At 36.0% G+C, this 15537-nt stretch overlaps 1 protein-coding gene across 8 annotated transcripts in view; it reads left to right on the forward strand.

The window, feature by feature from the left end:
- Positions 1-15537, forward strand: part of TTBK2 (tau tubulin kinase 2) — a 148776-nt gene that overhangs the window by 43274 nt on the left and 89965 nt on the right. For 2 of the 8 annotated variants that reach the window (XM_057543384.1, XM_057543380.1), the window contains exons 1-4: positions 1175-1204; positions 12855-12956; positions 14607-14689; positions 15225-15336. Coding sequence is in view for 3 of the 8 variants with exons in the window: in XM_028164348.2 (XP_028020149.2) it covers positions 1057-1204; positions 12855-12956 (250 nt within the window). In the remaining 5 variants the exon portion in view is untranslated. Of the gene's footprint in view, positions 1-1056; positions 1205-12854; positions 12957-14606; positions 14690-15224; positions 15337-15537 lie in introns of those variants that run through there. The other 6 variants (XM_028164348.2, XM_057543379.1, XM_057543381.1 and 3 more) reach the window with 5 other exon arrangements.

A 15537-nucleotide genomic window follows, 5' to 3' on the forward strand; every position in this document is an offset into this window, starting at 1 on the left:
TAAGGAGAAGACTGAGTTTCAGGAAATGGAAGAAGGCTAATGTCATGCTGTATCTAGGTTGAAGTATATCACCTCCCCCCTCCCACCCCAGTTTCTCACAGCTCTACAGTTCCAGTTGTCACTGTCTCTTCAGAACTTGCTTTTATTTTATTTTATTATTTTTTTAAACTTTTTATTTTATATTGGAGTATAGTTGATTAACATAGAACTTGCTTTTAATACTCAAAGACCCCAATATTCCCCAGTTAAGCTAACACATTTTATTAGGGAGAATATGAAGTGTTTGATGAAAGTATTTGTTTGTTTGTTTGTTTGTTTGTTTGGCTGTCCCACGTGGCTTGCAGGATCTTAGTTCCCCAACCAGGGATTGAACCCCGGGCCACAGCAATGAAAGCACCAGCTCCCAACCACTGGACTGCCAGGGAATTCCCTGATGAAAATATTTAATTTGGTTAGAGTTTACTGTTATTTGAGCGTATGGACATATAGTGAACACTGGGATAGTTTAGCACAGGAGCTTTATGCCTGTTCTTTGGAGCGTGTTCAGCGCCTCAGAAAGGAGGGTAAATGGTGCTGAGAGGGCTGGGCTCTGGCTGCCCCTGTCCCTTCTCCACCCTCCCCACATACATGTCTCAGTCAGGTTCCAGATAAGATTTCAGTTGGCAGAAAGATTTTATGGATTTTAAAAGTCTTCAAATGATTGCCTTAGAATTAGAATAAATAGGGTTGTTGAGGGGTATTTGTGGGAAGTGAAGCTTTCAGATATTGTGTCTTTTATGATATTTCTGATGCTGGCTGTAGACCAGATTTTAAAATTGTTTGTGGCTGAAATAAATTCAGTACTTTTTGTGGACAAAACTGTGAGAAAAGATTTTGATGTTATTTCTAGGTGTTTGTTCTTGGCATATGCCTAGTTAACAATATTGAGATCTTTTATCATAAAATAAGGATAGGCAAATTATATATTATTTTCTAAATATAAGAGATGAATTAGTTTCTAATTAGAATCTTCTAGTAATTTTGTGTGTGTGTGTTCTTATTTTATTTCCCGTGCAGTTGAGGAAGATTGGGGGTGGGGGCTTTGGAGAAATTTACGATGCCTTGGACATGCTTACCAGGGAAAATGTTGCACTGAAGGTGGAATCAGCTCAACAACCAAAACAAGTTCTGAAAATGGAGGTTGCTGTATTGAAAAAACTACAAGGTAAGCTGCTTGTATGATATACCAAACAGTTTATAATTTATTGTTACCTTTGTGAACCTCAATTACATTCTCTAACTATCAATTGAATATTCTGGTGTCAGCTTGGTTTAAACATGCTGAACATTTTTCTCTTGGAAATTTTATCACTAGTAGTTGTAGAAATACTGATTGCTTAGAGTAATTGGACTTTGGGAATTCCTTTTCATGGTGAGCAAGGATGAGAGAGAGTGAATAACCTGAAACATTCTGCTTTAGAAAGTGTTTTCATAATGTCTGTTATGGTAAAACTTGCCTTTTTTAAAAAAATAGCCAAACATGAACACCTCTGAGTTGTTTCTACTTATGTTTTTGGATGTTAAACATGCTTTAATCCCATTAAGGAAGCTGCCTTCAAATCACACTGAAGGATGGATTAAAAATAATAGTATTTGTTATATGTTGATTTCATTAGCTTCAGTTTCATCGAATAACTCTTTCTGGCCCTGTCATCATTTTTGAGGTCCATTTTACGACTTGGATCCCTATTGTTTTACCACAAGCATAAATAACTTTTTTTCTGACATCAATCAAGTGATTAAAACCCTGAATACATGGCTAGTTTGATTCATCTTTGTATTTTCAGTTTATGACATAATCTGGCATTACTGATATTTAACTGTTTTATCTGAATCAAAATTAAATAGGGGTGATTAGCACATTAAATGATCTTGTTAAGCTCTAGAAGGTTTGATATTGCTATGGGACATTCATTAGCATCTAAAGGAACTTAGTACTAACATAGAGAGCAAAGGAAGTTGCTATAATTGGTAGAAATAACTGTAGTTGGTAGAAATAGGAAGGACAAAATGCTGTGTATACTCTGGTTTCTCTTCAGATTGAATAAATCTTTCGCCTTTTACTAAAAAAAAAATGCTATGTAGCTTAGGACTCTCAAATTCATGGCTGTGTAGTCTCTAGGGTGATTGTGCTGTCTTTGTGAATCACTGATGTGATGATGTTGGGAATTCTAGTAAATTAGTTTCTGTTAAGTTAATGAAATGTGTATTATGTATTCTGGCAACATCTATTCTTTTAATCATTGCTCTTTGCCTTAAGCTTTCTCATTGTCCGAGTTTCTCTACTAGTTGGCTCATTTCATTAGAGCATGATGCTAATAAAATTATAGCTCTGTTTAATAGTTACTTTTAGCCTAAACTTAGCTTTCCTAAAACATGGGAAATCAGGAAGACAGTGGATAGATCAGCACCCATTGTCACTACTAGAAAAAATGGATGACTGGAGAAGAAAGAATAGAGAAGAGGATGGTGTTCTCTTTTTCTCACCTTTTCTGCTTTTTCCCTATTTCTTTCGAGCTGTTTCCAGCTCAGTGACATAGCGGCCACAAACAGGTGCAGCTGGAACTACCTCTTCGTGGTTTGCACAGATCCCAAGAGATCTGTTTTACTTTCAGCCAAGTCCATAAAGGGTATGTCAACATCAGCTTGGCTTGGACGGTGCTGCTTCACCTGTCTTTCTCCTACTTGGTCCTGAGGAGATGCTTCCAGATGAGGCAGGATACAGCTTTGTAGCCCTTTCAGTAAGTTCTCCTGCCTATTTTGGCCATGGTTTACTTAGCATTGTATGTGATAAAGCTTGAAGAACAGCTTAGTACCTTTAAATGGGTGAAATAGAGATCCTTGGATGTTGAGTCTCCTTTCCTTCTTATTTTATCTTTCGTACTATTACCTAAAATGTTTTTCTTTCTTGCTTATAACCACGTGACATCCTATTCCTCAGGACCCTTCACTTTCCAAAATAAATAGATTTTTAATCTTTTGGTCTGTATTTCAATGGACAGCCCTTGACTTTCTTTTCTTGGCTTTCTGACTATGCCTTCTGCATACTTACGCCTCACAATTTCTTTTTGTTGAAGGTGTTTTGGAATCTGTACCCTTTGAGAACATTTTTATGGGGCTGAGCTGCTTGCTTCTGCCTGCCTGTTGGCATAATCATTTTCTTACTCAGTGACCCCAGTAAAAAGGCTAAATGTGCAAGGAAAAGGTATATAACCAGAGGCTAGCCCTTTATAGGATTGGTTGGTTTAAAGTTGATGTTCAGTTTTTGATAACTGGTATAGGATTTGTTTCTTTTCTTTGTTTTTTTATGATGAATTTAGCCTGAACCCTAAGTTTTATTTCTTTTAAAAATCAATCCCCCTATTCAAAATTCTCATAATGTCTTTTCCTGGATTCCTTCAGTTCTCAGTTTTCTCCCAGTCTTTCCTGTACTTAACAATCCTAGATTTCCTCGGCTTGTGCATAACTCTCATAGTAGTATGTTCCTTTCTCATTGGCCCTAAAGTGCGAAGGCCTTAGCATTTTACCTCATCTTTCCTTCTGAATGACCTTCCCCACGCTACTATAGCAGATAACTATCTTTTCAAAGCTGTCTGAAATATTCTGGATGTATATCCTATAATTCTCTATTGAATCAAGCTAAACTCCTGAATTGTACTTGGGTTTTTACAAATGAGTCTGAATGTTTTAGTCACTGCTCAACTAGACCACTTGTCTATAGGCCTTTTAGGTAGTACTTCCACACTCAGTTATTCTCTGAAGTTTCCTTATTAAATAGAACTGTAAAACTTATTAAGCTTTTCCTTTTATTAATATCATTGTTCAGAGCTACATCTCTATATAACCATTTATTTGTGTTTCTTCTCTCAATTTATGACTATACTATCTTCAAACCTTTGTTTTCAATTTATTTGCTTTGACACTGTGCAAAGTGTTATTGCCTCCCTACTCTGTTGGATTCTTTTTTCTCTCTTCTCTCCCATCTTAATAAATATTTTATAGTGACATTCTACCTATCTTTACTTCTCCATTTTTATGATCTCTTGAACTTTATCTCACCGCACCACTCTAGTTTTTTTTTCAGTTTAATAAATAAGTTTTATTTACAGTGCTGGTATAAGAGGGAAAAAAAGCCCTTTTGTCCTGTGATTCCAAATCTGATCACTAGTAATTCTGCAGTACCTACCATCAATACTTTTTAAAAAGATAGATTTCCTTTCCAATCTTAACAAAATTTGATACATGTCTAGAATACTGCAGTGAGACAGGCAAATCTTAAATTTGTTTTTTTCCCCTAATTTTTTATTATGAAAAATCTTAAATATACACAAACATAGAATTGTATAATGAACATTCATGTACACGTTACTCAGCTTCAGTAAGTATCATTGTTTGGCCAGGCTTGTTGCCTCTATGTCCTACATTTTTTCCCAGCTTGCTGAAGTATTTCAAAAGAAATCCTAGGCATCATATCATCTGTAAATACTTCAGTATGTATCTTTATCTAATAGATAATGTCTCCCTTTTTATTTTTTAATGAAAATATTCTTTATTTCAGAGTTATGAATTACAGGCCAGTTAAGAAATCTCTTGGGTTGAGGTTGGGGCAGGGGTGTTTGGAAATATATCAAAAATTGACAGACATTACTTTGCCTGTAAGAGCTTTGTTGATGATTGATGATTTTGTGACTCCATTAAATTATATCTATTGGAACATAGAAAGTCTTAGTCACTTATTCCCTACCAAGAAAAAAAAAAAGAATGATATGAGAAGTAGCTTACGTTAAACATTAGGAAAATTTGGGAAAATCTGCATTATTGAGAAAGTGAAATAATAACACTATGGAAACTCTTCAGGTGACCAGTTTTAAGAATGGATTGGAGAATCTCATTGGAGAGGAAGCCCATGTTCCAGTGTTTCTTTTTTTTAATTAAGACTTTACTTTTTGGAACTGGTTTAGGTTTACAGAAAAAATGAGCAGAAAATGCAGAGTCCCCATCTACAGTTTCCTCTATTAATAACATCTTGCATTAGTGTAGTATATTTGTTACAATTGGTGAACCAGTATTGATACATTATTATTAACTAAAGTCCATAATTTACATTAGGGGACTCCTTTATTAATAACATAAACACTATAGTCTAAAACACCTAAGAAAATTAAGTTATTTCTCAGTACCATATAAAATCTACCAGCCAGTGTTTAATTTCTCCTGCTATCTCAAAAATATCCTTTTACCATTGAGTTGTTCAAATCAAGATTCATGTCACATGGTAGGGACATTGCATTTGGTTGACATCTCTCTTAAGTCTCTCTTAATATGTAAGAGTTCCCCCTCCCCTACTTTTTTTTTTCTTTTAAATTTTGGCTGTGCCATTTATTTCTTGAGAAATGAAGTTCTTAGTTTGATAGAATAGTCTACATTCTGGATTTCATTGATCGCATCCTTGCAGTGTTGTTTAACGTGTTCCTCTATCCTCCACATTTCCTGTGAACTTGTAGTTAGACCCAGAGGCTTGATGAAATTCATGATGTTGTTGTTGCTGTTTTTGGCAAGAGTACATTTTCTTTTTTTTTTTTTTAAATAAATTTATTTATTTATTTATTTTTGGCTGCGTTGGGTCTTCATTGCTGCGCGCGGGCTTTCTCTAGTTGCGGAGAGCGGGGGCTACTCTTTGTTGCTGTGTGCGGGCTTCTCATTGCAGTGGCTTCTCTTGTTGTGGAGCATGGGCTCTAGGTGTGCGGGCTTCAGTGGTTGCGGCTCGCAGGCTTTAGAGCTCAGGCTCAGTAGTTGTGGCTCATGGGCTTAGTTGCTCCGTGGCATGTGGGATCTTCCCGGACCAGGGCGCGAACCTGTGTCCCCTGCATTTGCAGGTGGATTCTTAAGCACTGCACCACCAGGGAAGTCCCCGCATATGTCTTTTTGAATTATGGTTTCCTCTGGGTATATGCCCAGTAGTGGATTGCCGGGTCATATGGTAATTCTCTTTTTAGTTTTTTAAGGAACTTCCATACTGTTCTCCTTAGTGGCTGTATCAATTTACATTCCCACCAACAGTGCAAGACGATTCCCTTTTCTCCTCACCCTCTCCAGCATTTGTTGTTTGTAGATTTTCTGATAAAGCCCATTCTAACTGGTGTGAGGTGATAGATACCTCATTGTAGTTTTGATTTGCATTTCTCTAAACATTAGTGATGTTGAGCAGCTTTTCATGTGCTTCTTGGCCATCTGTATGTCTTTAGAGAAATGTCTATTTAGGTGTTCTGCCTATTTTTGGATTGGGTTGTTTGTTTTCTTAATATTGAGCTGCATGAGCTGTTTATATATTTTGAATATTAATCCTTTGTCCGTTGATTCGTTTGCAAATACTTTCTCCCATTCTGAGGGTTGTCTTTTCGTCTTGTTTATGGTTTCCTTTGCTGTGCAAAAGCTTTTAAGTCTAATTAGGTCCTATTTGTTTATTTTTGTTTTTATTTCCATTACTCTAGGAGATGGATCAAAAAAGATCTTGCTGTGATTTATGTTAAAGAGTGTTCTTCCTATGTTTTCCTCTAAGAGTTTTATAGTGTCTGGTCTTACATTTAGGTCTCTAATCCATTTTGAGTTTATTTTTGTGTATGGTGTTAGGGAGTGTTCTAATTTCATTCTTTTCCATGTAGCTGTCCAGTTTTCCCAGCACCACTTATTGAAGAGACTGTCTTTTCTCCATTGTATATCCTTGCGTCCTTTGTCATAGATTAGTTGACCATAGGTGCGTGGGTTTAGTTCTGGGGTTTCTATCCTGTTCCATTGATCTGTATTTCTGTTTTTGTGCTAGTACCATATTGTCTTGATTACTATAGCTTTGTAGTCTAGTCTGAAGTCAGGGAGTCTGATTCCTCCAGCTCTGTTTTTTTCCCTCAAGACTGCTTTGGCTATTCGGGGTCTTTTGTGTCTCCATATAAATTTTAAGATTTTTTGTTCTAGTTCTCTAAAAAATGCCATTGGTAATTTGATAGGGATTGCATTGAATCTGTAGATTGCTTTGGGTAGTATAGTCATTTTCACAATATTGATGCTTCCAATCGAAGAACATGGTATATCTCTCCATCTGTTGGTATCATCTTTAATTTCTTTCATCAGTGTCTTACAGTTTTCTGCATACAGGTCTTTTGTCTTCCTAGGTAAGTTTATTCCTAGGTATTTTATTCTTTTTGTTGCATTGGTAAATGAGACTGTTTCCTTAATTTCTCTTTCAGATTTTTCATCATTAGTGTATAGGAATGCAAGAGATTTCTGTTCATTAATTTTGTATCCTGCAAGTTTACCAAATTCATTAATTAGCTCTAGTAGTTTTCTGATGGCATCTTTAGGATTCTCTATGTATAGTATCATGTCATCTGCAAACAGTGACAGTTTTACTTCTTCTTTTCCGATTTGGATTCCTTTTATTTCTTTTTCTTCTCTGATTGCCGTGGCTAGGACTTCCAAAACTATGTTAAATAATAGTGGTGAGAGTGGACATCCTTGTCTTGTTCCTGATCTTAGAGGAAATGCTTTCACTTTTTCACCATTGAGAATGTTGTTTGCTGTGGGTTTGCCATATATGGCCTTTATTATGTTGAGGTAGGTTCCCTCTATGCCCACTTTCTGGAGAGTTTTTATCATAAATGGGTGTTGAGTTTTGTCAAAAGCTTTTTCTCCATCTATTGAGTTGATCATATGGTTTTTCTTCTTCCATTTGTTAATATGGTGTATCACATTGATTGATTTGCGTATGTTGAAGAATCCTTGCATCCCTGGGATAAATCCCACTTGATCGTGGTGTATGATCCTTTTAATGTGTTGTTGGATTCTGTTTGCTAGTATTTTGTTGAGGATTTTTGCATCTATATTCATCAGTGATATTGGTCTCTAATTTTTTTTTTTTGGAGTATCTTTGTCTGATATCTTTCGGTATCAGGGTGATGGTGGCCTCATAGAATGAGTTTGGGAGTGTTCCTTCCTCTGCAATTTTTTGGAAGAGTTTGAGAAGGATGGGTGTTAGCTCTTCTCTGAATGTTTGATAGAATTCACCTGTGAAGCCATCTGGTCCTGGATTTTTGTTTGTTGGAAGATTTTTAATCACCGTTTCAATTTCATTACTTGTGATTGGTCTGTTCATATTTTCTATTTCTTCCTGGTTCAGTCTTGGAAGGTTATACCTTTCTAAGAATTTGTCCATTTCTTCCAGGTTGTCCATTTTATTGGCATAGAGTTGCTTGTAGTAGTCTCTTAGGATGCTTTGTATTTCTGCCATGTCTGTTGTAACTTCTCCTTTTTCATTTCTGATTTTATTGATTTGAGTCCTCTCCCTCTTTTTCTTGATGAGTCTGGCTAATGGTTTATCAATTTTGTTTATCTTCTCAAAGAACCAGCTTTTAGTTTTATTGATCTTTGCTGTTGTTTTCTTTGTTTCTATTTCATTTATTTCCGCTCTGATCTTTATGATTTCTTTCCTTCTGCTACCTTTGGGATTTGTTTGTTCTTCTTTCTCTAGTTCCTTTTTGGTGTAAGGTTAGATTTTTTATTTGAGATATTTCTTGTTTGTTGAGGTAGGCTTGTATAGCTATAAACTTCCTTCTTAGAACTGCTTTTGCTGCATCCCATAGGTTTTGGATCGTCGTGTTTTCATTGTCATTTGTCTCTAGGTATTTTTTAATTTCCTTTTTGATTTCTTCAGTGATCTCTTGGTTATCTAGTAACGTATTGTTTAGCCTTCATGTGTTTGTGTTTTTTACGTTTTTTCCCCTGTAACTGATTTCTAATCTCATAGCGTTGTGGTCAGAAAAGATGCTTGATATGATTTCAGTTTTCTTAAATTTGCTGAGGCTTGATTTGTGACCCAAGATGTGATCTATCCCGGAGAATGTTCCGTGTGCACTTGAGAAGAAAGTGTAATCTGCTGTTTTTGGATGGAATGTCCTATAAATATCAATTAAATCTATCTGGTCTATTGTGTCATTTAAAGGTTCTGTTTCCTTATCTATTTTCATTTTGGATGATCTGTCCTTTGGTGTAAGTGAGGTGTTAAAGTCCCCCACTATTATTGTGTTACTGTCGGTTTCCTCTTTCAGAGCTGTTAGCAGTTGCCTTATGTATTGAGGTGCTCCTATGTTGGGTGCATATATATTTATAATTGTTATATCTTCTTCTTGGATTGATCCCTTGATCATTATGTAGTGTCCTTCTTTGTCTCTTGTAACATTCTTTATTTTAAAGTCTGTTTTATCTGATATGAGTATTGCTACTGCAGCTTTCTTTTGATTTCCATTTGCATGGAATATCTTTTTCCATCCCCTCACTTTCAGTCTGTATGTGTCCCTGGGTCTGAAGTGGGTCTCTTGTAGACAGCATATATATGGGTCTTGTTTTTGTATCCATTCAGCAAGCCTGTGTGTTTTGGTTGGAGCATTTAATCCATTCACGTTTAAGGTAATTATCGATATGTATGTTCCTATGACCATTTTCTGAATTGTTTTGGGTTTGTTTTGTAGGTCCTTTTCTTCTCTTGTGTTTCCCACTTAGAGAAGTTCCTTTAGCATTTGTTGTAGAGCTGGTTTGGTGGTGCTGAATTCTCTTAGCTTTTGCTTGTCTGTAAAGCTTTTGTTTTCTCCATCGAATCTGAATGAGATCCTTGCTGGGTAGAATAATCTTGGTTGTAGGTTCTTCCCTTTCATCACTTTAAGTATATCATGCCACTCCCTTCTGGCTTGTAGAGTTTCTGCTGAGAAATCAGCTGTTAACCTTATGGGAGTTCCCTTGTATGTTATTTGTCATTTTTCCCTTGCTGCTTTCAATAATTTTTCTTTGTCTTTAATTTTCGCCAATTTGATTACTATGTGTCTCGGTGTGTTTTTCCTTGGGTTTATCCTGTATGGGACTCTCTGTGCTTCCTGGACTTAGGTGGCTCTTTCCTTTCCCATGTTAGGGAAGTTTTTAACTATAATCTCTTCAAATATTTTCTCTGGTCCTTTCTCTCTCTCTTCTTCTGGCACCCCTCTAATGCGAATGTTGTTGCATTTAATGTTGTCCCAGAGGTCTCTTAGGCTGTCTTCATTTCTTTTCATTCTTTTTTCTTTATTGTGTTCCATGGCAGTGAATTCCACCACTCTGTCTTCCAGGTCACTTATCCGTCCTTCTGCCTCAGTTATTCTGCTATTGATTCCGTCCTGTGTATTTTTCATTTCAGTTATTGTATTGTTCATCTCTGTTTCTTTGTTCTTTAAGTCTTCTAGGTGTTTGTTCTTTAATTCTTTAGGTGTTTGTTCTTTAATTCTTCTAGGTCTTTGTTAAACATTTCTTGCATCTTCTCGATCTTTGCCTCCATTCTTTTTCCAAGGTCCTGGATCATCTTCACCATCATTATTCTGAATTCTCTTTCTGGAAGATTTCCTGTCTCCATTTCATTTAGTTGTTTTTCTGGGGTTTTATCTTGTTCCTTCATCTGGTGCATAGCCCTCTGCCTTTTCATCTTGTTTGTCTTTCTGTGAATGTGGTTTTTGTTCCACAGGCTGCAGGATTGTAGTTCTTCTTGCTTCTGCTGTCTGCCCTCTGGTCTGTTTTTCGTTTTGAAATCACTATGAGATCATGTATTTTTTTTTTTTTTTTAATTATTTATTTATTTATTTATTTATTTTTGGCTGTGTTGGGTCTTCGTTTCTGTGCGTGGGCTTTCTCAAGTTGTGGCAAGTGGGGGCCACTCTTCATCGTGGTGCGCGGGCCTCACTCTGTCGCGGCCTCTCTTGTTGAGGAGCACAAGCTCCAGATGCGCGGGCTCAGTAGTTGTGGCTCACGGGCCTAGTTGCTCCGTGGCATGTGGGATCTTCCCAGACCAGGGCTCGAACCCGTGTCCCCTGCATTGGCAGGCAGATTCTCAACCACTGCACCACCAGGGAAGCCCTATGTATTTTTATATATTTTATTTCAACCCACTGCATTCATTATTCTTCTCAGACTAAAATTTTCACTTTTTTTCGCTAGTGGAAGCCCTTTTAAATTGGCTGCTTGTCCTTCTGATGTAACTTCAGTGTTCTTTGATATCATTCTAGCTTTCTGGCTCAGTACATGTTTCAGGCTTCCGTTGAACTTTCCCTTCACCGGAGTTGGATTCAGGAACCCTTTTTCTCCAAGGTCCCTACTTCCTTATATTGGGAAACAATTGAGATCACGTTGTGGGGACTAGGACACTAATCGCTATTAGACCAACACATTTCTCTCAATAGGTTTTCATAAATACTAGATTTTGCCTGGTTTATTCTATGTGCACTTTTCAACTTGTTTACATTGTTTATTTTATTTTTAAAAACATATTTGTGTTCTCTTTTAAATTTCAGGCTCTAAAAGGGCAGGAATTAGGTACTTTTATTTTTTAATTTTTAAAATTTATTTATTTATTTTTTGGCTGGGTTGGGTCTTCGTTGCTGCGTGTGGGCTTTCTCTAGTTGTGGTGAGTGGGGGCTACTCTTCATTGCGGTGCGCAGGCTTCTCATTGCGGTGCCTTCTCTTGTTGCAGAGCACAGGCTCTAGGTGCACAGGCTTTAGTAGTTGTGGCTTGCGGGTTCTAGAGCGCAGGCTCAGTAGTTGTGGCGTACGGGCTTAGTTGCTCCGTGGCATGTGGGATCTTCCCAGGCCAGGGCTCGAACCTGTGTCCCCTGCATTGGCAGGGGGATTCTTAACCACTGCACCACCAGGGAAGCCCTGGAATTACGTACTTTTAAACTTGACATATTATGCTTAGTGGCAAAATGATAGTAGACAGTGGCTTTGTATTTGTTGATACATTTGTAAATGGAGATGTGCAGAATAGGATAACATTACCTCTTCTGTTTTGTTAATAAAATATTATTTTGGTAAGAAAGAGAATTGTTAAGATTCCGGAATAATTTGTTAAAGAGTGTTATAAATACTAGTTGATAAAGTCACCTTTGGATGACTATGGGTTAGATTCTCAAAACCATATTATATAGATGTTCAATTCTTCATTGTTACAAAAGCCAGTCACTTGGGTGTTCCAGAAAATGATTTCTGTTTGGTTTGGAAGTTTTTTTTAACCTTTGCATATAGGTGGTGTAATGTTTTGGGAATTCAGAATATTATGACTAAAATTTATCCTTATATCTTTTCATCAAAGGAAGTCTTCCTAGGATCTTTAAAAGTTTATATTTTGTTTACTTGCTTCCAATTGAAATATAAATATATACCTAAGCTTAAAAATAGTTTTTCTTTAAAAATATTCTGTAGATCAGGTTTTCAGTAATTCTTATGTGTCTTCCCTCCATAATGTGTTCAATCTAATGAAGTTTTTTGTACTTAAAAATCACTACTTAAATCAATGAGTGACTGGAACCTTGCCCAGCCTTTCTGTCCCATTTTAGCTCTTTACTTCATGTTGTAAATGATCAACATCATCTTATCTCTTGTGTTCTTTCAAAGCACCAACTTGAGTAAAACTGAGGTTTTTCTCTTTATTCATTACCTTGGGTGAAAAAGTAATTAATTAAAAGCTTGTTGAATTATTTAAAAGTTTTTCTCCTGTACATCCTCTAAAAGCAAGTGAAGATCCTATTAATAGTAAGAAATAAGAGAGTAAATGCCACTGTTTGATAACCAAATAATTTTATTATTCTCAGTTGAAATAGTTAGGAATTAATTTTTCTTGTCCCATATAAATGCAGGGGAAAACTACCTTTTTCCTAACAGCCCATAAAGAGATTGTGATTTTTATTCTGACTTCTGGAGACTTTTTTTTTTAAACCCTGAAATATTGGTCCTGGATTTTATTTTTGCCTTAGAAACTGCAGAGCACAAGCCGAAAGTTGAGATGAAGGATAACTGTTACAGAAGATCAACTGCACCTCTTCTGCCTTCCCTGCTTGACGTCTCCAGCTACTGCTGTAATATGTGACGACTTTCTTTCCCCAGTCATAAGAATATAAGAAATATGTAAATTCTGGATTAGACCTCTGGTCTGTTCAGTATAAAATGTCTATGAAAGTTATTCCAAATTTGCTTGCCCTCGTTAAGTTTCTGTTTAATCAAAGGGTGTGTTAGAATATCTCTGATGACTCCTTTTATGGAAGAGCATAATAGTCAGACTCTGGGACCTAAAGGTTTGGGATAAACCCTTACCCCTCATTATATATTTTAACCTTTTAAAAACCTATCATCTGTCCTTTTGTTCATTTCAGCCTGTGCATTTTTTCCCCTTAAACTAACTTTTGCTTGCCCTGGTTAAGGTTTATCTTTTCTATCAAAGGGTGTTAGGCGATCATTGAGAACTTTATCTGTTAGTATGTCCATTTTAGCATTTCCCGACTTGGAAAATTTAACTTTATCTGCCAGTTTAGGGATTTGTCTATTCATTACTCTATTTGGGTTTAGAAAAATGACATGTAAGAAATATCGGGTTGGCCAAAAATTTTGTTTGTTTTTCCATAAGGTCATGCAGAAAGACCCGAACGAACTTTTTGGCCAACATAATAGAATAGGTCTAGATTATTTTAAGGAACAGAGGTTTATTTCCTTGAAAGAGAATATAATGTATATAAGTATATATATTTATATGTGCTTTATATGCACAAAGAAAGTCTGGAATTGTATAGAACTCAAGAGGCCATTTGGAATGGTTATATTTGGCTATTGGAATTAGAGGGGCCAGGGCAGGAAAGGCTCTTTTGCTGTTTCCCTGTATACCCTTCAGTGCTTAAGAAATTGAGAAAAATATGCAAGTATTTCTTTTACAGTAAAAATGTAATTAAATGATAATAATAAATATCTTTAAAATCCATTCTTACTCTTTATCTTTCCTCAAATTTCTGAATGCTTGAAAATACCTGGTAAATTAGTGCAGTATAGTGTAGTGTAATGTAATTAGAAAGCTGTTTTGTGTTGTGAAATTACTTTATAAATGGTTGGTAATATCTTATTTGTGGGAAGATCTATAACAATGTTTGAGTGCTTACTATATGCTAGAAACAGTGTTACTGAATGCTAGGCTCATTCATACATATCCTGCTTTAATATCTTATATCTGTCTCATATCTAATTTATGCATAAGATCTTCCATTTTTTTTACAACCCTTTTTAAGAGTGTAAATGTTCATGGTAAAAGAATTTAAAAATCAAACAGAAGAATAATATGAAAATTAAAAGATTTTTTCTCTTAGCCCTTCACTCTCCTTCTCTAACCACTCTCTCTGGTTTCTTGTGTTTTTTTCCAGAAACATTCAATACACATTTTAATCTATTTATCCACATATATATATACATATATATATAATTATATAGAATCATAATCAGATATAAATTCATATAATCTTATGATTTATGGACATATTTGGATATATAATCATGTGATTATATAAGATGTGTATAATAATATTATGTGTGTGCCTGTGTGTATGTGTGTGTATAAAATCTCCCTCCCTACCCATAACCCCCAACCACGTGTGGAATCATACTAGTATATACTGTCCTGCAACTTGATGTGACCCTTTAGATTCAGACAGTAAGACTCATTTTCTATGCCCCTTTATGTTCTGCAGAGGAGTGATCCTTCAAAAATACCAATCGGATCATGTCACCCCCTGACCATTGCTAAAACACTTCAGGGCCTTCCTTTACTCAGGTAAATCCACCCACCTTAGATTAACATGGCATACAAAACCTTGAACTGATGCCTGCCTGCTTCTCTAGCCTCATTTCTTGAAACTGTTGTGCTTACACTCAGAGTGTTGGTCATCCTGAACTTTTTTTCAATTTCTTAAACAGTTTATAGCTTCTCATCTGCAATTGGCTTCCTCTGTCTCATACTTTGGATAAGTACTTAGTCTCAGTTATTTATAAAAATCCACAGGTAGAATAAGATTTAAAGAAGTAAAGCACAGTACAATTAAGAACTTTACTTTTTTCCTAAGCATTTAATTTCCAAAAATATATATGCTTAAAAAAATGTGATCCTATTAGCTTGCTTGTTCCCTTTTCCTCAATAAGGTTATTACATGATTTATTTATTTTTAAATTTTAATTTCTTATAACCAAATTTAACAAATAGTTTAGTCAATCAGTTCTACAAAATTTGTTATGAAAAGCAGTAGTCCAGGTTCTGGTTCCAGATAAGATGGAGTAAGCACACTTCACCCTGTCTCTCCCACTGAATGCAGCTATAAAACCTGGACAGAATGCTTGGAGTGGCTATTTGAGGACTCTGAAAAATAAATAGTAGGAGGCAGATTGGGGAAGAAGACCAGAATTCAAAGTACTACTGAACCGGCGGTGAGTTTACCATTTTTTTTTTCTTCCAGTATGCCCCAGCCTGAACTTAATGTATCCTGAAACTTGGACGTGAACATTATTAACACGGACAGAAAAAGCACCACGAGAAGCCCTCTAGTTCTGACTCAAGGAGCAGGAAAGGGGTCTCCTAATATTCAGAGAAAATGTGGCAATCCCACATCTTCTCTTTTTTCTTTTTTT

This window comes from Balaenoptera acutorostrata, chromosome 3, assembly GCF_949987535.1.
Source record: "Balaenoptera acutorostrata chromosome 3, mBalAcu1.1, whole genome shotgun sequence".
Lineage (NCBI taxonomy): Eukaryota > Metazoa > Chordata > Mammalia > Artiodactyla > Balaenopteridae > Balaenoptera > Balaenoptera acutorostrata.